This window comes from Thalassophryne amazonica, chromosome 19, assembly GCF_902500255.1.
Source record: "Thalassophryne amazonica chromosome 19, fThaAma1.1, whole genome shotgun sequence".
NCBI lineage: Eukaryota > Metazoa > Chordata > Actinopteri > Batrachoidiformes > Batrachoididae > Thalassophryne > Thalassophryne amazonica.
Genome location: NC_047121.1, coordinates 52,219,553 through 52,247,346, shown reverse-complemented (window position 1 = coordinate 52,247,346; position 27,794 = coordinate 52,219,553). Strand labels below are relative to the sequence as shown.

At 43.0% G+C, this 27,794-nt stretch overlaps 1 protein-coding gene across 1 annotated transcript in view; it reads right to left on the bottom strand.

Annotated features, from left to right (window-relative positions):
• The window catches only part of LOC117531770 (collagen alpha-1(XII) chain-like), a 136,737-nt gene that overhangs the window by 75,166 nt on the left and 33,777 nt on the right, over positions 1–27,794 (bottom strand). The window contains 12 exon segments of the mRNA XM_034194907.1: positions 1,364–1,500; positions 3,349–3,495; positions 3,601–3,765; positions 4,826–4,945; positions 5,041–5,190; positions 7,844–7,968; positions 8,082–8,274; positions 9,677–9,943; positions 12,456–12,725; positions 26,017–26,289; positions 26,826–27,101; positions 27,184–27,462. Coding sequence (XP_034050798.1) covers positions 1,364–1,500; positions 3,349–3,495; positions 3,601–3,765; positions 4,826–4,945; positions 5,041–5,190; positions 7,844–7,968; positions 8,082–8,274; positions 9,677–9,943; positions 12,456–12,725; positions 26,017–26,289; positions 26,826–27,101; positions 27,184–27,462 — 2,402 coding nt within the window.

Below are 27,794 nucleotides of genomic sequence, written 5' to 3'. Positions count from 1 at the left end.
GACATGAATCGAACTAAAAATGTTACGGAACCCAGTGAAAGGTTTAAAACAACGTGCAGATAGACGCCGTGAAATATTTGGGGCTCAATCTGGATGAAGAGAAGAATTCCGGAAATTACTCAAAGCTGATGTAGCTGTGAGGGAAATTAAAACAAAAATCTGCTGTGCTGCTTATTATGTGGAAACAATCTCTGGATACCAAGTGGTTCCCAAACTGGGAGAAGAAGGGCCCCGCTTGCTATAGTTGTCTTTACATCTTTAACCTACATTTGTGTGGCGCCATTAGGGCCAGTGTGCCCCGGGGTTGTGCATTTTTGGAGTTTTTGCTTAAGAACATGTCAACACTCAACCACACTCAGGGATCAATCCCACAGCCCTTTGGTTTAATGAGCAACCTGCTCTGGAAAACTGATCAAATATATGGCACTGATAATACATGTGGCTTTGATTGTCAGAACTAAAGAGCAAAGCAGAAAACGTCTTAATCCTCCACCGGGTGGAACGCCCATTTCGTGGATTTTAAAACCGCTTGCGTGTGCGTTCATCCCTCAGTCTGTAACTGGATCCCAGTAACTGCTCCGTGGATTTCCTTGTATTTGGTCCAGTACGATCTTAATAAGTGGATGGTGGTTCTGTAGCAGCTTCCCACACGGGACACTAAGCGGGATGTTACCAGCTTCCATGCATGGTGCTGACCAGCACACCAGGAGCAATTTGGAGATTAGCGTCCTCAGGAATTGAACCAACAACTCTTCAGCTGATGCCACTTTTATAAAGTTCTAACTCTATTTCAGCTCTTGAGCTAAGAACTAAACAACCGCTGATGGAACAATGAATTAAAGTCAAACAAACAAAATGTTTACTAGAATGGTTTTACCGCAGAGTGATCATCACTTTTACAGCTTTCAAAAATTTAATCTGTTTTGATGCTTTCTTAAAGGTTTTCACTTTACTTCAGAGAAAAACTGTCTCTGCTGAACCCAAAACCAGAATGTGCCTCAACCCCAGAGCCAAAAACTAAACTTCACCCGCTAAGTCTGCTAACAATGTGGGAGCTGAACAAAAACAAATGTCGCCTCATCTTAATTAGAGTCAGACACCAAAAATGAATTTGTTCCACACTTTGTGGAGCCAAAAGCCTTCTGGCACATCAAGTGACCACACGTGATATTTGTTTCACAATCTGGTGAGGATGTGTGTGTTTGTGTTTCTCTAGCTCCTGTTCGATCGTATCGTAAAACAGAGAGACACCAAGTCAAAGCTGAGACTGCAAATAAGAGTATGAACAGGACTGGAGAGGATGCAAAGGAACCAAGACCCAGACGGACATGTTCCCACAGCCCAGCTGGGTATAGGTTTATACCTGTTCAGGCGATCCTGACGCAGTCATGTACGTGATGCGGTACTTCTCCACAGGGCCATCAGGGGCGGTCCAGGAGGCTCGGAAGGAGTGATGGGTGACCTCTGATGTCACAAGGTTAGTGGGTGCATCCGGTGCGCCTTCTTTAAAGAAAATATGAACTTTACTGTCTGTGAACATTACACGTCTTATTGACAACATTATGAGGCAGTGGTTGTGTGGAAACACTGAAGAAGAACACAGATGGAAGCTGACTACACTCAGCCTATCGAGATTTATTTAGACCCCAAAATAAGACACGATGTGCAGATTTATATGTAAGAAAAACAACTGATGTTTGTCAGGTAAATGTGTCCATCAAACTTATAGTATGAATCTCATCTTAGTTTCAGTGCCTTGGAAAAACAATAAAACCTGCTAAATTTATAATATTTATGTATACATAAAAAAAATATAAGCGTGACCACATCGCATGTTTAGAACATTAAATGCCACATTTTTATCTAACTTCTACAGAATGCCTCAAAAAAATTGTGATCTATTGTATTAAAAATTCCACTTTTTCCCCATAAGGTATACAAAATATTATTGGTCAAATTAAAAGTATGCCACAAACGAAGAGTGCAAAATAAAAATAAGTGAAGTAACTTTGCAAAAATGATCTCTGTGAATGTTATATGCTGATGACACTCAACTGTACATGTATCCTGCCAGTGTCCACATTTATAAGAAAACCTTAAACTTTCCTTTATATTTCTTTACATTGATGTTATTTGTGTTTATGTCTCTGCAGAATGCACATGAATTGTTTTTGCAGTTTACATGAGTATGTCTAATCCAATCTTAATAATATTTGCAACATATAGAGAATTTTCTATCGCAGAGAACTCCTATCAACTTACACAAAACATGAACTGTCTCATTCTTAGTCAGTCAGGGTCTCTGAGCTGGCAAAGCTCCATTTAAACACTTTAGAAAATAAAGACAATTAAAGTCATTTAAACCCTCTTTCCATATTATTTGTTGGGTTTTTTCTTATTTATTCAGAAGACTTTAAAAGGCGTGTTCATAGACCTCCATCCCGTCGTAACCCAACCCAGCCCCGGCTGTCCATCATGCAGTCAACACTGTTGTTCCTAATTAATTCTCTGTAACAGTAAATGTCTGCACCACCTGTGCATTCCCACAAATGATTCACCTCACTGAGTGTTTTTATCTCAAGTGACATCAAAAGTAGACAGCGATAAAGCCAGGCCTCAGTACTAACATGTCCCAACATAAAATCTCTTCACACTTTGTCACATCCTTTCCATGAAATTCCCCAACGCATCTGACAGCAGCTCTTTAATTTGATTAAGGGACAAACCGTTTCTCCCTCTGTGGAAGCAGAAATAGTATCAGGCTGAAAAGAAAATAAAAGTTCTGAAATTCTTTCCGAGCGGTTGGCTGGTTCTGTGCTTCTGGCTTTGCCTTCTATGGTAGGACAGACGTGCAAGTGTCACAGATGCTCTGGACTGAATTTATACCAATGACTGCCAGCCACAAGTACCCGTGGTTATCATTATTAATTAGCTCTTAAAATGCACGTTGCAGCCTTTGCTTGAGACAAGTTGCACTAAAATCTACATATGTAGAGGTGATGGTCGAGACTCGTAGTGGTTAAGCACTGGGTTCAGACCAGAGGATGCTCTGTTCAAAACCCAGCCAGACTGGAACATCACTAAACAGCTAAACACCGTCCGGGTGTGTAGTGAGCGCCCGACATGGCAGCACCCTGATATCGGTGTGTGAGTGTTTCTGAGTGAACGGGTGAATGTGAGGCATCACTGTAAAGCGCTTTGAGCTTCTGATGCAGATGGAAAAGCTCTATATAAATGCAGTCCATTTATCACAAGTATAGTGTTAAATAGGTTTGAGCTTTTGTCACTTCTTCACTTTGATCAGTCTTTGAAGAGTGCAGTTTGAGGTAAATGTGTACTCGTATTTACCTGGTCCTTTGACGCTGTTGCAGAGGTTGTCTGTAACCTTGTCCACAATGTCCAACAAGAAGGAGAAGTCGGCCACGTTGTACATGTGAATGTCATCCGGGTCTGAGGCAATGGATCTCAACTCACTCTCATCAGCGTTCTTCACACCTAAACGGCATTTTCAAAGTGAGGGTTCAGTGCCGTATTATAATCCAGGACCATAAAGGGAAATGAAGCACCACAAAAATAGTTTGTTTGAACCATTGTTCTTACCGATCGCATAGAGTTCAATGCCGCTGTCACGCAGGCTCTGAGAGTTGAAAATAACATCATCCTGTGACTTGCCATCAGTGATCAAAACGCCAATCTTGCGAGCGTTTGGTCGCATCCCAACATTCTCTTTGAAATTGTTTTGCAGGATGTAGTTCAAAGCCAGACCTGCAATGAAGACACTGACACCATCATTTTGCTCTGGTGCTCACAAAAACTGCCTCCACACACCTGCTTTCCGGTCTTTAAAATAAAATCTGTGTATTTTAGGGGGTCAGAATTTGTAGCTTTTGCAGATTGTTTTAGAATGCGGAAAACAACTTTAATTTTTTTGTTGTAATTTGTTTTTTGATGGGGTGGGGCGGGGGGTGGGTGGGGGGTCACAACCCTGCACTGACAGTAGCACTGCATATACAAATCAAATTACAAGAACAGTCATTGTAGGCAAATTATACTTTGGAGATGCAACATGTAATCTCTAAGCACAGTGGTCTTTGTTCAGCCTCAACCAGCTTCCTCACCACCACCAGAAACAACACGTGACTGGGTAAAAGAAGTCATGCGTGCTCAACGAGCCAGTAAGAACAGCTGTGACAGAAACCACATAAACAACATGAAATGCAAAATGTACAAAGCAAAGATGCCAAACTAATCAAGACGTCGTGATAAATTTCCTCTACTGTTCCTATTTCCTGAATATATTCAGGCACTTGAGGTTTCTCACAAAATGATATAATCTGGATGTCTAGCCAAAGTCCCATCCAGAATCTGACTGTGAAAACAATCAGAATATTGGAAGAAAAGGCCACTTAACAAGTAGCCTTTTGTTCAATACACCTGTCTTTGTCAGCATTGATCCTCAGGGATCCCCATCACTACATATTCTCCAGCTCTCTTGGTGTTCAGCCAATTGAGAGCTGGAAATGTTAGACTTGGCAAATTAGGCATGGGGTAGAACAAGGAGAGACGGAAAAATTTCAGTCTTGGAATCCCTGAGGATTGGGATTGTGACACAACGATATACGCAAATGCCTATGAACACCACTCGACTATTGTAGAACATTTCAGACCACATGGTCCAAATATCAAATACACTGGCATCTGCTTCAAAGTCGGCTAGAGAGTCCAGGCAGATTTGATTGAATAGGAAGTCCTGTGGTTGTCATGTTCCTGACAACGCAACAGCAAACAGGCATAACAGACTGAAATAACCAACATGTAAACGTACCGGTCAAAGTGTTTCCACCTTTGTAGGGCATAGCTGCGATAGCATCCAGGAGAGAGTCACGGTTGCTGTGGGCATTTAGGTGCCATTCAGTCTTCGGGTCTCCACTGTACTGAGCAAGACCTGAAGACACAGATATCTGTTTTTAGGACCATATTACTGATTTATTTATTGTAGTTGTGTATTTTGATGTTGAGTTTTATCCAGTCTGGACCCACCAATTTGGACGCGATCAGGGCCAATCTCGAAGACCCCGACCATACGGGCGATGAAGGCACGAATGGTCTTGAAGTTGAGACGGCCGATACTCCAGGATCCATCCACAAGAACCACGATGTCAGCCTTAGCCTTAGTCCTACACATCACATCTGAGAAGGCAAACCTCAAACTGTCAAATCTGAACAAAATTGCACTTTTTAATTCAAATATGCTTCAATTAATAATTGTTGTGTGAAGAAATTATGTAGATGTGAGAGGCGATCAAAAAGGTGTGAAAGGTAAAAGAAAAGACCAGAGAAGAGTTCCACCAAAAAATAATATTTAGATCATTTTTAAAAAGCTAAAGGACATAAAAAACATTTACAGTCGAGCAGTAAAACATTGTCTTTATTCTTCTTTCTTTTCAGAGCATTTATATGAGACAACTTCTTTTTTTGTTCCCAGGTGTTGCAATTACGGCCTTCTTGTCTCGTGGCATGTTGAGGCAATGCCAGCTGTTGTTTTTAGGGGCACTCAGGAGTTCCTCCCGCGGGCACATCAGGAGAACACGCACTTAGCGACTCATAAGATATCAAAGGGCTCCTCCGAGGGATTACTGTGCCCTCCATCACAGCACAGCAATATTCCCATCCTGTCTTCCAAACACCTGTGTGATGACAGGGAAGGTGTCCGATCCTCAGGACCTGAAAGAAGGCTGCAGACGTGCACAGCGGACAGGCAGGTGGTGCACTAAGTGCCACCGTCTGCAACTGAAAACAGGTTACATGATGTTTGATTTACAAGCTGCTTCATTAAATCTCTCCACAGAGTAAAGCCAAACCACCCAGCATGAGACGCACAACGTCAATATCACACAACATCTGTCTGCTCCACAGCCATCTGTGCGACAGAACCGTAATGAAGAATCACCGCCGATCCAGACAGAGATCAGGGAGAACTACTAAGGGGTGCCCAAGTTCGGTTCTCGAGATTCTACCTTCCTGACACTCTTAGTTGTCTCCCTGCTCCAACACACCTGAATCCAATATAAGAGTCGTTAGCAGGCTTTTAATGAGCCTTTCATTGGATTCAGATGTGTTGGAGCAGGGAGACAACACACAGAGTGTCAGGAAGGTAGATCTCAAGGACCGAACTTGGGCACCCCTGGTCTATGTTAACAAGATAAGAAGAAAACTTGTAGATGGATGTGGAGGAAGCGAAGTTTTACCATTGTTCAGTGGTTGATCGACTTGAACCCCAACACACATGCCCCCGCCCCAGACTTAAAGAGCGATAAAGTACTATTAAAAATTTTGCGTGAACAAAGACCGATTGATGGACACTTCTGTACATAAAATGAATAATTTCCAGTGTATCTGTGTTCAGTGTTTCTCTAACGTGACATGTACTGTGACACGGGCCTCCTGAAAGCCCCTCCCCAGGGAGAGAACCAGGAGGGCATCCTCACCACCACAGCCAGGCTCAACCCAAAAGAGCAGCATGGTGTCACCTCCATGTAAGCTCACCATCCACAAGGAGAACATGAGGGGCCTGGTGAGCTGCTTCATGGGCAGTATTTCAGTTCAATTCAATTTCAATTTATTTTCCTTTATATAGTAGACGGTAGACAGGAGTACAAGTCCACAAGGACCGACAGTGAAATGCTGCAGTCAGCGTTTCTTTTATTTTGTTGTTTAGTTTGCAGCCAGAATAAGATCACTACCTTCATCCCTACATTTGGTCTCACTGGTGAAACCTGACAGTCACAGGCTCTATTGAGTTTCCTCTGGTTTCATGGTTACAATGTGGTTTTTGTGCAGCTTCTGTGAGCTAAATTCAGATATTGGATCTGTCCAGACCAGACTGGACATGTGCCCATACTTGAACATAACATCTGAATCAGGTTGCGTGAATACCCAAGGAGACAAATGACTTGTGAAGATCTAGTATGACTTCTGACTTTAATCCAGCCTTCTTTATGATGTCACAGACTGACAGACCCTCCCCCTGTAATAGGTCCATAGTGGACCTATTCATTCTGAACGTGCCTTCTAATTCTGACTTGTGAAAAAAGGAGTGCAACTGCAACCACAACCTGGAAATTCGGAAAGCCAATCCATCCATTGGATCAGAGGAATGTTGCTCAGATGTCCTGCCATGCAAACAGTTTTTACTGCCCACCAACTCTAAAGGTTCACCAAAACTGACTGAGGCAGATGTCAAAGGAGAGAGCGGGATTCCCTCGTCTGTTAGGAGAACGGTCACTGGATCTGCTCCCTTATTAGGACTAAAGCTGCAGCTGAGTGGTCAAGCTGGAGGTCCTTCCAGCAAATACAACTTTCATCTTCTTCTCACACTTACTGCCTGCTGCGCTCTGAATCCTGCGGCTGTAAAACATTTGATAATTGCAAACAGACTCCACGCCGACGGGTCAATTCAGCTCTGGCTGATGGTGCACAGGAAATAAAAAGTGGAAACCCAGTAAGACGCAATGAACAAAGCTAGAAGGGGCAGACAGATGGAACAATTATTACGTCTGTTATTTTGTGAGAAAATTAGCTTTGAGGAAAGGCATCTAAAAAGCCTCTTTAGCTTTTATGAGGCATGACTTTAGAGACTATTTTCCAACACGGAACCGTACCCACCGCCTAAAAAGTGATGAAATGTGCAGTAATACGATAATTGACACACTGTCGACTCAGCTAATCCACTTGGTAATACCATCCAATGACACAGTACTTTTATATCATACTTTCTACTACTATATTGTTTTACTACACATGTACAGCAGCACACATACTGCAGAACATAACAAAAGACTACCTGGAATTTGGTACGGCGGTGGCTCAGGTGCATCTGAGAATGTAGTTTTCTCCTCTCCGGCCAATGGCATGCTCTCTCCTCCATCAAACATACCAAAAACATTCACTGTGTACTTGGTACCAGCTCTGTAGGCCAAAAACAAAGAGACTTTCACAAGAGACTTTTCACAGTCTTCAAAGATTTAAAGATAACTTAATAGAAGACACTGATTTGTCCTCCATTTGACCTGAGGACATACCTGAGCTCCTCCAACACAATGGTGTTGTCATAGGGTCCAACCTGAAGTTCTCCCAGGTCGATGTCTTCCCCCACAGGGTGGAACGTGACCTTGTAGCCCCTAACGTCACCAGGAGCATGGTCCCAGGTCACACGGAAACTGGTTTTGGTAGGTTCTGAGGTCTGTAGGTTTCTCGGGCTTTTGTAAGGTGACACTGAGGAGAAGGAACATCCACCGTTTGTCTTCACAGCAGTGAGTGGCTACATCATGTCTTCAACAAATAGGAGCATAAATATGACTACACACCTCAGCCAACAGACATTAAATCATTTTGGAATGTTAAAAAAAAACAAAACATCTAAGTTACCCAGTTTTATTATATATTTTCCATTTCACTTGCAGTCTTTCCCCAAGTTCCACAAAAATTGGCTTATGAGGAAAATTGCCCAAATATTCAAAATATCCTATTTCTTACATCTTTGCCTGAATCTGTACAAAATCCAACCTAAAATTTCTATTTGAGAGTCAGTGAGTTTTGCCTCAAAGAAAACATTTAGCCTGGATTTTGATGAAAGTCAGAACTAAAGCTAATTCCTGCAAAAATACAGTCTCTGTTTCAAAGGGCAAAGTGGCTTCTACTGTGGAGAAGAAGAGCAAGATGAACGGAAGCTTGACCTTCCGCCTCATCCAGATGTAAGTATTCAAAACTTAAATAAGTTTTATGTTGACAAAGGTTCTCAGTCAGATAAAGATGTCACATATACGAAGTTCTTGTTTTAGCTTTCAAGACATTTGTGCAACTTCTTCAGTCTAAAATATTCCATTTGTTTTCCTGCCATCGTGACATAACTTTTACTTCAAGTTTGCGGTTATGATTCAACATGTTCCTCCTGCGCCGTGGCTTCCGATTTGTCTGACCACCTCACTGAGCCTGGTCTGCTTGAGGTTTCTTACTGTGGACTGGAGTTTGTCGTGACGAGCTCCTGCTAGCGTGCATTCTCGTGGAGTGGGTAACGTCTCGACCTTACGAGGCGATTACACTTTGACATATCCGATGTTATGATGTCAGAATATATAAGTAAAGTGATCGTCATCACACGGAGACGCTCCTATTGCAAAATTCAACCCCTCGTCTGCATCATGACACCTGGATAACAGAGTCTGTTGGGGTGAAATACGGTGGGGACCTTGTAAGCCCCACGGCTGCTACGGTAGCCATGAAGGCCCAACAGGAACCCTGAGCAGGAGACGGCTCACGGGGCTCTGGTGAAACAAGAAGTCCTCAACAAACATCCATGTGTTTGTCAGCGTGCAACGACGTTCCCACGTCCAACTTACCCACACTCAGGTGTTTTTAGATCGATCTAAGAGATGATGTTCCTCGCCATGATGACAATAACTCGTGTTAGAAAATTAGTTTATTTTAGATGGAATCAACCACTGGATGAGCAGTGAAACATTTAAAACCAAATCGCAGGCACTCTGTGTGTGCGGAACGTCTGACCCCATAGCACAGTGAATCTTGGACAGGTCCGCCACTCGCTGTGTAAAAATGTGGCGAGTCATTTTTCAGGAATCCCTTGAATTAGACGGTGCAAAGGTGGCGGCTCACTTACGTGTTGTTCCTTCTCCTTGTCTTGCTTTGCCTTCCCCTTCACGGTAGACTGGCACCACAGTGATGTCGTAGGTGGTGAGGGGAGTGAGGCGCTTCAGCACGGTGGATGTGTTGCCGCCGGGGACTTTGGCCGCTAACTGCCGCCCTCCAGACTGCGGCTTGTACGTCACCCGGTAGTTGACCACGTTTCCAGGCGCTGGCTGCCATGACACCTTCATGCTTTTCTCCGTCTCCTCAGAGACAACAATCGCTCTTCCAGCGGCTGAAACTGCAAAGAAGCAAAGTGTTAAAGGGTTAAAACGATGGCGGATGGACAGTCTGAGGAAAAACGCAGACTTTGGTGCGTGTCCTTAACTACCAGTGTTTCCAATAAACTTTTTGGAAATATAAGCAGTAATGTTTCCCTGCTGGCGACTACATTAAACAGAAACACACTCGTGACCCCAGAAACGTTCATCTGCTCACTTTTCCACACGCATGTGAACACAAACCCAACAAAACATCCCTGATTTTCGGATGTATACATTAAACAGGCACAACTTTAAGTGATTGATTGTGTTTAGTTTGTTGGTTTGGGATCCAGTTTTCAGTGTCAAAAGTCTACTCAATTTGAGTAAAACCATATTCCTCATCGTGTCCAAGGACTCTCATTTTCAGAACAGGAAAAGCAAGTGTGAACAGCCGGGAAGCTGAGGGGCGACTTTTACTGATGGAAAAAAGCAACAAATCCAAGTCTGCAACGTGAGGCCCGAAAAGACCTGCGATTTCTGTCGAACACGAGAAGAAAAGACGTGAGTGAAGGAGCAGGTTTGCCTGACACGTGTGTTCTCTGTGTGTGCCACCTTCCTTGCTTGCCAGAGTCAATAAACATTAATGATGTTGGACATATTTCCCTGCAGGACGTCCCATTTCACTAACTGGGAGACAAATTCCATCTGACTGGGGCAATTTTCCTCTCAACGTGTTTTTCTCATCTGACCTTGAGTCAAACAGGGGACACAGCAGCGGCTCCATCTATCCTACATCGCCCGTGAAATTGTGTGTGTTTAACATGACATCATCACCGTGCGCACTCTTTTACAGGTGTGCACACAAAGAGCCTCGTCTTTCCCTACACACCTTTTAAAGCAGTCTTTGTGTGTCGTGGTCAGCGCATGCCGCGTAATGACAAAACCATCTGGGACAACAGGCCTGACATCATTTATCAGCTCAAACGAATAATTTATTAAATAACTTCATTAAAATATATTTTTATAGACTATTTGCTCAAGCTGCAGCCAAACTCAGAACTGCAAATGAGTCCATGAGCCTGAAGCCAGTTTTGACCTAATCGGTACCACTTAAAAGGACTGAACAGCACTTAGAATCCAGCTTCAGGATACCATAGCCGACACAAAAGGTAAGGTGGTCATACAGTGCATCCAGAAAGTATTCACAGCACTTCACATTTTCCACATTTTATGTTACAGCCTGGATGAAATTCACTTTTTTCCCCTCAAAATTCTACACACACTACCCCATAATGGCAGAGTAAAAAAAGTTGCTGTTTTTTAGATTTTTGCTAATTTATTAAAAATAATAATAATAAAAAAAAAAATCTAAAACTCACATGTCCATAAGTATTCACAGTGTTTGTCATGAAGCTCTAAATTGAGCTCAGGTGCCTCCTGTTTCCACCGATCATCCTTGAGATGTTTCTACGGCTTATTGGAGTCCACCTGGGTTAAATTCAGTTGATTGGACATGATTTGGAAAGCGATTCTTGCAAATAAATTAGCTTCACACAGGCGTCTTCTAACTGTCACAGCACTTACAGGTAACTCCAGACTGTCTTTGATCATCCTGGAGCTGATCAATGGGTGAGCCTTTGCCATTCTGGTTATTCTTCTATCCATTTTGATGGTTGTTTTCCATTTTCTTCCATGCGTCTCTGGGTTTTTTTGTCCATTTTTTAGCATTGGAGATCATTGTAGATGAACAGCCTACAATTTTTTGCACCTGCGTATAAGTTTTCCCCTCTCCAATCAACTTTTTAATCAAACTACGCTGTTCTTCTGAACAATGTCTTGAACATCCCATTTTCCTCAGTCTTTCAGAGAAAAGCATGTTCAACAGGTGCTGGCTTCATCCTTACATAGGGGACACCTGATTCACACCCGTTTGTTCCACAGAATTGATGAACTCACTGACTGAATGCCACACTACTATTATTGTGAACACCCAATTTTGTACTTTTTTTTTAATAATAGCCCAATTTCATAGCCTTAAGAGTGTGCATATCATGAATGCTTGGTACTGGTACCTTGTTTCCCATGTAACAATAACAAATATACTCAAAATCTGGATTAATCTTTTTAGTTACATAGCACTACTATTATTCTACTACTTCTTACTACTGTAGGTGCCAAAATTTAAAAATGGTCCAATCATATTGAAAACTATACCACATTATTTGTCTGACCATAGGGATTCCAAAAAGGTATAGTTTGGACTATCTATGACTGAATGTTTTGGGGTTATGGGGTAAAAACAGCAAAAATGGTGACAAAGGTCAATTTCAGTTTGTACAGGAGTCAAAAGGTGCCCCCATCTTGGTAAAAAGTGATACTGTTTGAGCTAATAGCATTAATAAATGAATGTAAGTGTTGTTTAACTGGTACAGAAAACCTGCTTGGTCCATGGACTAAATGCAAAAAATATCCATGTCTTGTGGTATAGTGAGATGTTGATGATGAGAAAAAGCTGACCGCTAGAATCGTAAATAACCTACACTAACTTACCATCAGTTGTTTCCTCTCCAACCAATGGGTCTCCTTCTCCACGGCTGTACCCAGCATAAACAGAGACCTGGTACCGGGTCTCTGGGGTCAGACTCTCCAGAACTGTGGTTGTGATGTCTCCTGGTACGGTCTTTTCTCCAGTCTCATCACTGAACAGAGACTTCCACCTGACCCGGTATTGACGGACATTACCAGGCGCCGCAGTCCAGTGCACAGCAAAACTCGTGTCTGTGACATCATTGGTCACCAAGTCTTTTGGAGAACCAAGCTCTGTAGGCAAGGTAGAAGAAGAAACAAAATGACATTAGAGTTTGTAATGGACATGGAAATGTCTTCAGTAAAGCTAAATGTGATGCAAGTGATTAATGTGTTTGTTTCCCAAACTGAAGGTCCCCGGTTTAAAGCCCCTGGTGCTCCAACTTTCATATATATCATCTGGAAGAGCATATTGACACTTATGAAGAGTCAAGGAGTAGCTCCATATCAGATCTGCTGTGGAGAACCCCGAGCAAAAAAATGGGGCCGTCAAAAGAACTTAGTCTCCTGGTGGTACCACAGTATTCGCTCACGTGTTTGTCTGTTTACAAAATAACTTGGAACCAGGTTACCAGATTTTAACCAAACTCAGTAGAAATATTGTTTGGGTCAGTGACTCCAGATTATCAACTTTTGGAGCAGATGTCAAAGCCATCAAAAATATAGTTCAAAAACACATTTTCCAGAATGTTTTCACAACCAATATCATTAGAGAGGGGATCCAAACCTTTATCAAACTGGTCATTGTGTGGTCCAGGCAACATCACCACATACTGTAAGTACAACTGCCCCCAAACAGTATACGAGGTCTATTAGATAAGAAACCGACACTTTTATTATTTTTTTTTAACTATATGGATTTGAATGACGTGCGATTACACCAATCATGCTTGAACCCTCGTGCGCATGCGTGAGTTTTTTCACGCGTGTCGGTGACGTCATTTCCCTGTGGGCAGGCCTTGAGTGAGATGTGGTCCCGCCCTCTCGGCTGAATAACTTTGTTTCACACGCTGCTCGAGACGGCGCGCGTTGCTTTATCAAAATTTTTTCTGGACCTGTGAGGAATATCCGAGTGGACACTATTCGAGAAATTAAGTTGGTTTTCAGTGAAAAGTTTAACGGCTGATGAGGGATTATGGGGTGTTTCTGTCGGTGTAAGGACTTCCCACGGAGCGGGACGTCGCGCAGCGCTTCCAGGCGCCATCGTCAGCCTGTTTCGACCTGAAAACATCCTAATTTAAGACTGAATTCACCCAGGACGTCGTGAGAGAACACAGAAGATTCAGAAGAGGCCGGCATGAGGACTTTATGCGGACAATCTACTGTTTAAGGACATTTTTTAATGAAAGATGTGCGAGCAAATTCGCCGAGTCGTTTCCGTGACGACTCGGCGAATCTGTGTGCGCCGCGACAGGAAAAACACCTCCGTGTTGAAAACCATTTGTAAAATTCAGGCGGCTTTTGATGGCTTTCAACAAGTGAGTAACTGAGAAATTGTTTAACAGCTTGGGCATGTTCCAACTTGCCCGTTAAGGTTTCCAACGGAGGTGTTTTTCCTGTCGCGACCCCCCGCGGTCGGGTCTGGCCCGACATGCGACTCTGCCCGCACGTTCTTTCATTACAAAATGTCCGTTAACAATGGAATGTCCGAATAAACTCCTCATGCCGACTTCTTCTGAAAGTTCTTTGTTCTCTGACGACTTCCTGGGTCAACAGAGCCTGATATGTGGAAGTTTCAACTTGAAACGGCGAGACGCTGCCGCCTCGGAGCGCAGATCGCCGTCAGGCACCATGGGCCGTCCTTACGGCGACACTACCAGACCAAAAGCTCTCATCAGTCGTTAAAATTTTTACCAAAAACCAGCTGAATTTATCGAATGGTGTCCACTCAGTTGTGCCTTACAGTTTTGAAAAAATTTTGATCAAACAAAGCAGCAGTCTCTGAGCCATTCCTAAACAATGAAAAAAAATCGATGAGAGGGTGGGCGACTCCTCACTCAAAGACTGCCCACAGGCGAATGACGTAACCGACAGGCATGAAAAAACTCTCGCATGCCCACGAGGGTTCAAGCATGTCTGATGTAATCACACGTGATTCAAATCCATATGGTTTTTGAAAAAAATAATAAGGTTGGATACTTTCTAATAGACCTCGTATAGTGCAGTGTTGTGTGGGCAGGCAGGGTACATACAGTGCCCAGTTTATTTCACTGTTGTACCACTCATGGACCACAGAACTCTGGAACTCTTCAAAAGCCTTGGAGCTGCTCGTTCAATCATACTACGTTACTTTACATTTCTAATAATATAAGACGTCTTCACACATCCATTTTCTACACCTGCTAAATCCAGCTAAGGATCATGGGGGGCAGGGGGGGTGGGGTGGAGCCTATCCCAGCAGCCATAGGGTGTGAGGCGGGGTTCACCCCGGACAGGATCGGACAGGACACCAGTCTGTCGCAGGGCCAAGACACACGTCTCAACAGGAACATTTCCAGTGGATTTTTAGTCTAAAACCAACATATTCACATGTTTTTCTTTAACAGTTGGCTGAGGGCTCCTTTGTTCAAGCGTTAATTTCTAATACAGATATATGCGGGTTTGAGGAAGCAAGCGAGACGAGACCAACAACCAGAGCGATAAACCACCGACCATCATTCATTTGTCTCCGCTTTAACCCCTCAGGGTCGGTTTGAACAAGTCCACTTCTCCCTTCATCATCGCCGGCTGCCGGAAAAATTTCTGCTGAACTCATCAGAAGTCGCATTTCTCTGAGTGCCACGTTCATTTTCCATTGGAACACCGGAAACCTGATCCACCAAAGTGTCTTCACTACTATTGCAGATGTTACACTCTTTCTTTCCGCCCTTCACTCACGTTTCCATGAGAACTTCAAGAAAAGAGAAAAGTGCAGGAGGACAGGTGAACGTTTTTTTAAGTGCTGGTGTTTTCTGATGAATTCGGTCCTGGAGGGGGCTGATACTGACACGGACTATCAACACTGTGATTTGGCTTAAACAGAGACAGACTACACCCACCCCACCCCCCTCCCCACCACTCACACTCACACACACACACTCCTCCCCAAAAGTCTCAGAATCCCAACGTGACTTAAGGAAGATATAAAGAAAGACCGACCGACAGAGCTGGGTGGTCCCTCAGACCTCAGTCATTAAGGAGCATCAGAAGGACTAATGGAACACCCCCCCCCCCCCCCCCCCACCCGTGCTTCAGGATGAGACGCTTCAAAATCTGAGGCTCAACTTCAGAAAAGGTCCATCAGAAAAGAACTGGCAAAAGTGATCTGAACAGAAATGAGTCGTCACTACGTCTGCCAAACACAGTAATCCACAGATACGAAGACTAACGAGGATTTATACAGGAAGCACAGTGCTGCCACTTTGGAATTAGTTTCAGATTTCTGAAAGAACAACAAATGTTTCCACCAGCAAAACTGAAGACATGACAGTTGAAGTATCAGGGACAAAGATGGTACTTTTTGGAAACTGCAGTGATAGACCTCACCAGGGACTGACCACTCAGGATCTACTCCATGAGAAGGTAGAGCTCCGTTAGTCCATGAGAAGGTAGGATGTGTTAGTCCATGAGAAGGTAGGATGTGTTAGTCCATGAGAAGGTAGGATGTGTTAGTCCATGAGAGGGCAGAACTCCGTTAGTCCATGAGAAGGTAGGACTCCGTTAGTCCATGAGAAGGTAGGACTCCGTTAGTCCATGAGAAGGCAGGACTCCGTTAGTACATGAGAAGGCAGGCCTCCGTTAGTCCATGAGAAGGTAGGACTCCGTTAGTCCATGAGAAGGTAGGACTCCGTTAGTCCATGAGAAGGTAGGACTCCGTTAGTCCATGAGAAGGTAGGACTCCGTTAGTCCATGAGAAGGTAGGACTCCGTTAGTCCATGAGAAGGTAGGACTCCGTTAGTCCATGAGAAGGTAGGACTCCGTTAGTCCATGAGAAGGTAGGACTCTGTTAGTATATGAGAAGGCAGGCCTCCGTTAGTCCATGAGAAAGTTGGATCTGTTAGTACATGAGAAGGTAGGACTCCGTTAGTCCATGAGAAGGTAGGACTCCATTAGTCCATGAGACGGTAGGATCTGTTAGTACATGAGAAGGCAGAACTCCGTTAGTACATGAGAAGGTAGGATCTGTTAGTACATGAGAAGGTAGGATCTGTTAGTACATGAGAAGGCAGGATCTGTTAGTACATGAGAAGGCAGAACTCCGTTAGTCCATGAGAAGGTAGGCCTCCGTTAGTCCATGAGAAGGTAGGCCTCCGTTAGTCCATGAGAAGGTAGGCCTCCGTTAGTCCATGAGAAGGTAGGATCTGTTATCTTTGTCATGATATTCCTGCATCAACTGTAAACAGGAAGACACTGAAAGACACTAGTTTTTTGTTGTTGTTCTGTTTTTGGAGAAGCACGTTTTAAAATTTTTAGTTTGGACAAAGTTTGATTGAAGCAATTTTAAATATTGCTGAACCACTCAGTCGCCAGTTGTCATTACATGGCTCTGTTGTTTAAATGGGAAACAGAATATACAATTAATTGTAACAACTTGCTAATTATAACAAGTTGTTACAATTAATTGTTTATTCTGTTTCCCACTTAAAAATCACTTTACGTGGGACCGGATGGCAAAAATAGATAAATAATTATAGCATCTCATTTCTCAGAGTTCACAAACATTCTTGCTTTAAATGAACTGAACTATGACTGCATACATAACGTCAGGCAGCTATTGTACACATTCAGTTCAAGCTTTCAAGCCAATTTGCAGCACATGTGACAGTGACAGGGGCAGTATAACACTATAAGTAAAACAAGGGTTTACAAAGAAGAAGAAGAAATACTCTGTAGGAACAATAACAAAATGAAAATGACTGTCTGGTACAGGACCTCAGACGCAGCCCAAATCCATCTGTTGATGTCACATGTCATCTTAAACCCACTCGTGAACAAGACCCCAAGGTGCTACAATTACTCCACTTGGGCCAGTAACTCTCCACTGACCCAGAGGGGAGAATCCATGAGGAACATAGTCTCAGATTTGGAGGTGCTGATCCTCATCCTAGTCATTTCACACTCAGCTTCAAACCTGCCCCATGTGCACTCGAGGTCACTGTGGAATGAAGCCAACAAAACCACATCATCCACAAAACATAGAGATGCAATTCTGAGATCACCAAACAAGACACTCTCCCACTCTCTGACTGGACTCTGAAATCACAAACAGGGCTGGTGACAGTGGGCAGCCCTGGCAGAGCCCAACACCCATCGACAAGAAAGTCTCATATGATGCCAAGAATGTGCACACGGGTCTTTGTTCATATAGAGACCAAGTTGCATGTTGCAGCAGTCCGGCCACCCTGTACTCCCACAGCACCTCCCACAGGACACCTCGGGAGACCTAGTCATAGGCCTTTTCCAAGTCCACAAAACACATGTAGACTGGTTGGTCATACTCCCAACGCCCCTCGAGTATACGTGCATGGATAAAGAGCTGGCCCACTGTTCCAGGACAGAACCTCTTGAATCTGATCTTTGGCTGTCGGTCTAAGTCCCCTCTCTAGGATCTTGGCCCAGACTTTCCCAGGGAGGCTGAGAAGTGTACTTCCTCTCCATCCCCTTATTTGTCCATACAGAGGTACTGTCCCAGACTTCTATGCAACATTGTACAGGCATGTCAGCCATGACAGTCCAATAACATCCAGAGACTTCGGCATCTCAGGAAGAATCTTGTCCATTCCCAGAGACTTACTACTGAGGAGTTTTTGACTACCTCAGTGACATCCGCCTCCACCAAGGAGGCCATGACACTAGCATTGAGGAGATCCTCAAAGCATTCTTTCCACCACCTGAAGATGTCGCCTGTCCAGATAAGCAGCTCTCCACCTTTTCTGAAAGCAACTTGGTCTAAGAACTGCCTCCATTTCCTGAGTCATCTGATGGTTTACCAGAACCACTTTGAAGTTGAACAGAAGTCATTCTCCATGGCCTCTTCAAGCTCCTCCCACACCAAACTTTTACAGTTGTTCTGCACTGCCGTTAGCCGTCCGCTATTTCTGGAGAGCTCTGTGCCAACTAGACACAAAAGCAGTCAGTTGGTCAAGTTGGGGGTCAACTTGACTATGCGTGTGCTGCAACGTGGACATCAAAGGTTCAGCCTCAGCAAGCAAGCGGACAAAGATGAAGCTGAATACTTTTTTCTGAACAGAAAGATCACAAGCTCATGACTTCTATAATAATAATAATAATAACTTCTATTTAACGAGATAGAATTCCATTGAGATTAAAACCTCTTCTGCAGAGTTTTCATCAGTGCTTTCAGACAAACAAACCAATGGTATCAGACTTATTTCTTCTTCTTTCAGACAAATAAGGAGACATTAAGTAAGAGATACAAATTCATAAAACAGGAGTTACTCAACAAGGCCGGCGTGAGATTCATCCTTATGTCATCATAAATGCTGTGGAAAATAATAAATAACATCTTATTATAAAGACGGACGTCTTGTATTTGAGCTTTGGGCAGAGCCACATGATAAATTCACATTAAGGACTCGCCCATTTGACTGGAAACCACACAACACAACTGATGATCATACGTGTGATTTCCTGCGGGCATGTTCTGACACAACGCTCACATCAGCAGCCAAAGTCGTCTCAGGCTTGAAGATATAATTAAAGGCACTTTCACCAAAATGTCAAAATGTGAAGGAGTGCCTGAAGAACACAAGAGCCATAATCTCATTATTTATTTGAGATGATTATATATCTGTCAGATCGTCAATATATATGGCTGCCGTGTAGCTTTACAAGCTCGGTATTTGGCTCCGGTATCAGTATCGGGATTAATGCTTAAGTTATTAAGTTTTACAGGAATCAAACAGACATGATAGACTCACATAAAATACTGTTTCTTATTCACTGTAGTCATAAAGTTCATACTTTACGTGGCTGATTAGTGTTAACATGTAGATTTAAAGATATGATGTAGTAATTACGTGTCACCTGACACAGAGAAGAATATTAAATTACATAAATTTAAAACTGATTTAGAATCAAAGAAATGTGCAGGTATTGAATCTGTATTTGGTGTTGGCTGGTACTTAGTACCAGGAGAGAGAAAAAACACAGACGAACAACGTTCCTGTGTCTTTGGTACTACGTGTCTTCAGATGATCCTCAGATTTGGTTAGAATAATTTTTTAATGGTGAATCAGATGAGGAGTCTCACTTGTATTCTGACATTTTGGCCATCTGAAGGACTGCATTTCCAGAACTCTTTTCCATCGAGCAGATGCTCAACACACTTTTCAACAATGCGTCATATTTACTTCCCAAGCCAAGGCCGGTACCCTTTTTTACAGCTGGGTGGACTTAGACAATGCAGATGAAGTGCTTTGTCCAAGGACACTTACACGTAAAGTGAGTGGGAATCAAACCCAGGTCTACATATTGGCAGGCCAGGTCCACTGAGCTACCTGTTCTACAAGTGGTGCTTGTGTACTATGTGGTTCTGTAGACTTGATACAGCACACAGGTGTCTCGGTGTTGAGTGCCCCAACGGCTGGAAAGCGTCCAACCGACACCCAGGTTTCATGACGCTGTGACAGGCACGTGGTCACTTTTTAGAAGTTACTGATGGACTGGCAGTGATGTTCACATCTCTGGACCCCTGGCCTTTGACATTAAGACTCGCCTGGGAAAAGATTATGAAGTCATGAGGTCACTGGACAGAGGTGCTTGGCGATGCGACATCTCTGCAGGAGAACGAAGGTCCAAGTCTTTAGGGTCTTTGTGCTGCCTTCTTACACTATGGTTGCGAGGCTTGGACACAAACCACTGACCAAAGGCAAGCATGTGATGTCTTTGGTTTGAGGTCTCCTCAGAGGGTTCTTGGGTAATGCTGGAATGACTTTGTGACAAACAAGGGGTTACTTAGAGAAACTCAGATGAGGATTATTACTTAAATTCTGAGGGAGTGTCAGCTTCAGGACTTTGGCCAGGTGGTGCTTTTCTCTACACAAGATTCATAAGTGCCTAAGTGCTGAAGAGCCCAGTGGCTGAAGAAGGCCATGTTGCCGGCCACAGTTCACCTGGCTGTTGCAGATAGATGGTTATTTTGGAGTTGTGGGGATGGACCGGTTGTCTACCTGGGTGACTGCCATCCAGCACTCAAGGTGGTACCATGGTGTTGTGGTCACCGTGACATGTGGCACCAGCACCACCAGACCTGACAACACTGAGCAAACATTATTGATATCAAGGAGCCAACTACACTGTGTCTTACGTTCTGCTAGCTCTGGGAATAAACAGCAATTTGGTATTTTAGTTGGAGGTGGCGGGGGGGGATTTATACAAACTTAATTGACGACATTGAGTGGATTTGGAAAAACCTACAAACCTTCACGTTAGCAAGCTGTGACACAATGCAAAATTGAGCTACTCTGATAAAATCTTTTCCAAAAAACAACAGATGGAGCAGCATGAGGTCCGTTTGTAAAATGGAACGGGATATCACAAAAACGCTACACATTCCCTTTAACACAACTGTGAATGCATCATCCAGGTTTGGCTAATCAGCTACCGCCGTTTAACAAGCTACGTAGCATCCAGCTAACACTTAAGGAGCCTGAAACCTGCACTTTACCCACAAAGCTATAAGACCAACAAATGACTCACTTCCCAAGTTTCCAATACTTTCTATTCACAAGGACCTGTGTTTAAAATCTGCATTTTAAATTTGACCAGGATGACATTCTGTCTCCAAAATCACTTCAGGAAACGTGGTTTATTTCAGCACTGGCAGCCCTCGTCAAGCTTCTTTCACTTTATTGCTTTTGCTTCAGTGAATCAAACGTCTGAGCCTCAAGGATGAAAAGTTCACTGTGTTGGTGCCAAAGTTGAATGTCTCTGGATGACCTTTTACCTCAAAGGGTCTTCAGATTGATGGAGAAAAACCGTTTGGCTGCACTGCTGACAGCTTGGCACAGCCTAAAAGAGTCCCGTCCCAAAAACAAGAATCCTGATACTTTCCTGCAGACATGGGGCCAAAGACAATAGTATTTGTATTTGAAAATACTTAAATACATTTTCGGAGTATGTGTATTTCAAATACATCGCCGATCCCAAGTATTTCCAAATATTTTTTACAAATATTTTTTCAAATACTTTTCAAACTTGGGAATCTCTGTGACACCGTGTTGAATATAGATTGTGATAGTCTGATTATTGTCTGTGATATTATAATAGTGAATTTGTGATAAAACATTCAATCCTTTACTTATCAATAGTATTTGGTCATGCTATTTTCACAATAAATTGTCACTGGTTTATCAGTTTTTGTGTTGATTTGTTGTTTATAGTTCATATAAAGTATTTGTATTTGAAATACTCAAAATATAAAGTATTTGTATTTGAAAAAGTACAAAGTATTTGTATTTGTGCAGGGGTGGTGGCCAAGTGGTTAATGCGCTTGGTTTCAGTGCAGAAGGTTCCGGGTTCAAATCCCACCCCTGCCACATTTCTCCATGTAATGTGGAGTTGCATCAGGAAGGGCATCCGGCGTAAAACCTTTGCCAATTCAACATGCAGATCCACCTCGGATTTGCTGTGGCGACCCCAAGTACAAATAAGGGAGCAGCCGAAGGGACTTACTTACAAAGTATTTGTATTTGGAATTCAAAAATCTAAAGTATTTGTATTTAAATACAATGCAAAGTATTTGACCCCATGTCTGCTTTCCTGTCATCACCTGGTGCTACACTGAAGAACTAAAATCTAACGAGGACAACACTCACTGGTGTAGATACCAAATTTGTATGTGTGTGTGTGTGTGTATATATGTATATATATATATATATATATATATATATATATATATAAAAAGCAAAGTCTGCTGAGCCAAAATGGATACTACTGAAATAAAAAACCATTATGAATTCTTCAGTTTGTTTGTTTGGGTTTTTTAAATTAACCTCAGAGAAAGAATCTCGTTATCGTGTTTTCCAGAATATATGTCTCAGGATGTTTGTGGAAGTTTGGGAGCTCCTGCAATTTATATATGAAAAATCACACATTTAGTATTCATAATATTAATTATAATGACTATACAGGAGTTTCACAGGAATCAAAGTACTAAACAAAATAACCCTGAAAAACAAAAGACTAGATGCCAATAATAAAAAAAGTACATGACAACAATGCATGAAAATCCCAAATTAAAGCCCTCAGACGACAGAACAAAGGTGCAACTTGTACCCTCCTCAACTGATATATGGGCTTTTCCTCTTCAAGAGGCATTTTAAAATAGGTGCAGCTAATACTCTGGAAACTGGTGTGAGTTTTGTTTGAGTATTTACGGCCAAAAACAATGTCATTTCTGCACGTTTTCTGAAAGACTAAACTGAAAGTCAAATGTGCATCTTAGAGCCCAAAATACCACAAACTGTCTTAAAAAAAAAAAAAAAAAAAGCTCTCTTTCTGGATTCATCCCAAAATGTTTTGAATCCAGATCATCCTTTTAATGATTTTTGTTCAAACGTCAGAACACAAACATCAAACTCGGTTGGAGGTTCTTTGTCCTTTATCAGTTTTATAGGACTCCTGTGCTGACAAATATTTTTGACCTCAGAGTTCCTGATGTGGCGCTTTCAGCTCGAGGCCACCCTGAAGCTTTGTGGTGGATATTTGGTGACTACACCTTTTTTCCGCTCGTCATCCTAAGCCTGTCTCAGCCTGTCTTTGGTTTCCACGCAGAGGAAGGTGAGCAGACACTCCTGAGTCCAGACAGGACAGCTGACAGCCGCTTAAATAAATACTGACTCCAACAACACCTTTAGAGGTTCCAACTAAACAGGGTTAGTCCACCTGTTGTTCTGCCAGTCACGTCCAAGTGGCGCTCAACACCTCTGGTACTGAAAAATCAAGACAACCCAGAAGAGCCAAATCTTGATTGGCCACTTGAGGTTGGCTCCAAAAGCAAGTCCATCTTCACAGAAACCCATGTTAAAATCTCCAATTTTGTAACATACTTACAGCCTTTTCAATAACAACAACAAAAAGTCTTGGCTTCCAAGGGTAGCTTCCCCATTCATGACAACTGTATGGAGAGAGGGGTGATTTTTTATAACTCATAAGTTGAAGCTATTTCAAGTCATAAAATTATTAAAACTTTGGGTGTGATGACTTTGAGTGACAGCTAGTGGTGTCATGCTAGCAGAGGATGCTAGCTACTGTGGACCCGACCGTGTTGGTCATTTCTGAGTATTTTAATCAAAATATATGAGATAATGTTTCTCACTGTGTGGTTCTCTGTACTAATGGACCATCTAAGAAGTCTGTGCATCAGTATTTCCATTAAGTAAAATTTTGGTATATTATTTTATTTGTATATTAGCACTGTTAGCATTAATTAGCACCATCTGTGCAGCATAATTAGCTCACTGGATGGTGTGATGCTTTCTAAGGTCACATATTAGGCATCAATTTTTAATACCGACAGCCAAACTACCAACCAATCCACAAAAATCTACATTAACCAAACCATGGTTAGCCTGTTAGCAAGTTGGGAGGGGTGTTTTGTCTCACCCAGGTCACATCTATCTTGCAGGAGCTCCACCTCTTTATCCATTTATGGGTTGACCAGAAGTTAGGCGGAGTCAGGCTTTGCTAAGATGGCAACATTGGGACCCACCCCTTTGAGCTCCAAAAACTCTTTATGGATGATGTCACTGGGGATTTGTCCAGCATATATACAGTCTACAGTTAAGTCAAGTCTAGAAACATTCTCTGATGACACTCGTTGCCGCTTCCACCACATCATCCTCCAGAAAGTAACCACATCTACGTGCTGTAGCCTGGTGGAATAACATATTAAAAAGAAGCCATTAAAGTTGGGTGTTGATCCAAATATGCATGTGGATCATGGATTATTTTATTGCTTTATTTTAAGTAGCCAGATGTGACTTTTTTCTTTAAAACTATATCAGTGCATTTCTCTTATCTTCAGTCTGTGTGCAAGTTATTCCATCGTCAGCCACAAGGGGCACTCTAGCGTCAGACATATGACTGCAGTTTTTCGCCTACGTGAGCCGCTTCACAGAGTGCGTACCTCATAAAAGCTACACACAATGAGATCAGTGTTGAAAGAGGCTGACGTCATGATGCACAATCATTTACGCCTAAACAAGCGCTTTGTCATTGAGCTTTTTCCTGTGGGGGCGTAGAGCCGATGACAGCACGGATTTGACCTGTGGAAACTACCTCGGACATGAAAAACAAGCCCTTTGGACAACGTGGGAAAGAGCAGATGAAGAAAAATGCATTTTCCCAACATTTCAACAATGATGCATGTGAAAATCAATGTGTCTCTTTCAGAATCTGGCAACTCTCAAGAAGCCAGTCCACCTTTTGTGACCTCAAACAAACCAATCAAATGATCAGAATTCCAACGCAAATCGTTTTCCTTCCTATTACTACTGAAGTCTCCGGATGTCTGACCTCAGGATGTCTCCATCCTGATCTCCAGACATTCTTCTGTACTTTGACTGGTGCTGAATTCCTCCCAACTCAGAAAAACTCATCTCAACAAGTGTTTATCTTCCTGCCCCCTGCTGTCATACCAACTGGTTTGTGGGAAATTCTGCAGAAAAAGAAACAAGCAGGGACGTGTCTGTCCAACCCGTTTATGTCGGGAACAAGGCGAGACAACGTCTTCATCCTACCATGAAATTGGCTCCTCTGCAGGAGGGCAGGTCAGGAGCATGTACTGGTACCCACCACACGACAGAACCACGCTCGAGTCCTGGATGGCAACCACGCAGGCAGTCACCCAGATCATCCCCACCTCTCACAAGTAGCTGTCTGTCTGCTGAAGACAGGCGAAATGTGGGCATCCCCTTGGTACTTTGCAGTTGCTGGAGTCCTCCAACCTGCATGCTGGATCGTACCCATAGAAGCTCAGCACACGTACAAAATATCACACCTGATGTTCCCTCAAAACCCAAGTAACACGGCTCATCCAAGTGTCCCAAAGTAACCAGCCATTTGACACAAAGTCATTCCAGCTACATCCAAGGTTCCTATGAAGAGACCTGGTACCGCAGACACACTGGAACCAGACACACTGGTACCACAGTGAGATTAGTCTATTATTGGAACACACATTTCAGTACCTGTTTTTAAAGATGGGAACTAATCCAAAGGTACCGCCCCAGACTCCAATGATACACTGACGAGGCATGTCGGCAGAATAAATTCCAACATATTTTGCCCGTCCACGTCTTACGTAAACTTTACCGTCAGTGTCAAAATAAGTACCAATGTACTCATGTAGACTTTGTGACAGACAAGTTAGTGAGTCTTTAAAACAACATTTTATGAATAAGATTTGGAATTTAGGAGTTCAAAGAATGACAGATGTAAGTATCGTCCACGTGTTAGAAAACAGGAAGTGGTTTTATCCATAGTAAAATGTTTCAAAGTAGATATTAGCCACACCCCTTACCTTCTAAGGTGGTTCCAGTGCCCAGAAGAGGATCACCCAAACCAGAGGAGTAGCGAGCGCTAACAAACAGCTCGTACTCGGTGTCTGGTTGGAGGTTCTTCAGCACAGCCTCGGTAGTATCTCCCCTGACGGATATCTCGTGCCTGTCTCCGCCCTCGGCAGGTTTATAGGCAATATGGTACTGAATGACATTTCCTGGTGCTGCCTGCCAGGACAACTTCATTGTTGATACGGTTTCATCAAAGACACGAAGGTCACGAGGAGAGCCGCGGACTGTAAGGAGACGAAAACTGCATCAGCCACGAATTAATACTCAACTGTAAGTACACAGCAGTCATTAATCCTTCAGGTCCTGGTGAACAAGCTCATTGGTGCCTTCTGATACAAAACGTCAGAGTTTACAAGATTGAAAAAAAAAAAAGCTTCCAGGTATTCCAGCATCACCAACACCAAATATAACAGTAGAAATAAATGACTAAGTCACAGTAGTTAGTCTGTATGTTTGGAGCAGACAAATGTTTTAAAATGATTCTAATGTACATCAGAATGTCATCAATATACAACAGATCGGGGAGCTGACATATTTGGACATCAGTGTATGTCGTGAGCGTCCAATCCTGATCCTGGAAAGCACCTGGCGGATTAACTCCAGGTTGGAACAGAACGGGGAACCTTCTTCTTTCATCTTTATGTCTTTTATTTTTTGAGGTGCACTAATGCCATTAGTCATGTTGGGTATACGCCAACTTTATTGGCACTTTCACTTTGTTTTTTTCCACATCTTCTTTTGGACAGTTTTCCTGACTCACCTTCTTTGGTGGTCCCGTCAACCTGCATCTCGTCCCCCATGCCTGTGGCATACTCAGGAGATACCGACACGCGGTAGGTGGTAATAGGAAAAAGTTCATGGAGAATGATGGTGGTTTGTGGTCCATTGGTCTGAGCCTGTAGTGTTTCTCCAACTCCACTCAGCGGGACGTAGGACAGGTGATACCTGACAACAGCACCCGGAGCTGCTTGCCAGGACACTCTGAAACTGTTTGTCGTTTCCTCCGTTACCCGTAGATCTCGTACCGTACCTTGCTCTGAAAAAGAGAAATTATTATTGAGAACATCATCCTGGGTTCTACCAGAGAAATAAGTCAAATCCTCAAGAACCCCTTTTACCTTCAAGAGTGGTTTCTTCACCAGTCAAAGGGAAACTGTCTCCTTTGTCGTACTGAGCAAAGACGTTGACCTCGTAGGTGGTGAGAGGGCTAAGGTGGGGTAAAACTGCTGTGGTGGTGTCACCAGGCACTGCCAAGGAAATGTAGTCTCCAGTGATGTCTTCAGCCTTGCGGAAACGTACCAGATAAGACATCACGTTATCCAGAGCTGCTGTCCAGGCGGCACGGAAGCTTCTGGAGGTAATCTCAGAGAACACCAAATCTCTTGGTGGAAGCAAACCTAAAAACAAAAGCATTTTTGTTAAGAACGTTTACTGTCAAATCCAATCATACACAGGATCAAACCATGTTTTAAATTTGTAAGCGGATCTCTAATTTTTATAGGAAGATTTTCTTTTATTCCATTTTCCTGTCTGAAGCCTTCAGAACATTTTCTTCAACTGCAGTCACAATAAAAGTCATTGCCTCCTCTGCCCTTCATAGTTAAAACTAAATTTAAGGTTTCTTCCCAAAGAGGCTGACACTTATTCCATGTGTGAGTGCTGGGATTCCAGGTATCTGAATCAGGATCATTTATGGATTGATGTCATTTGGCCACTGGGCAGAACAGCC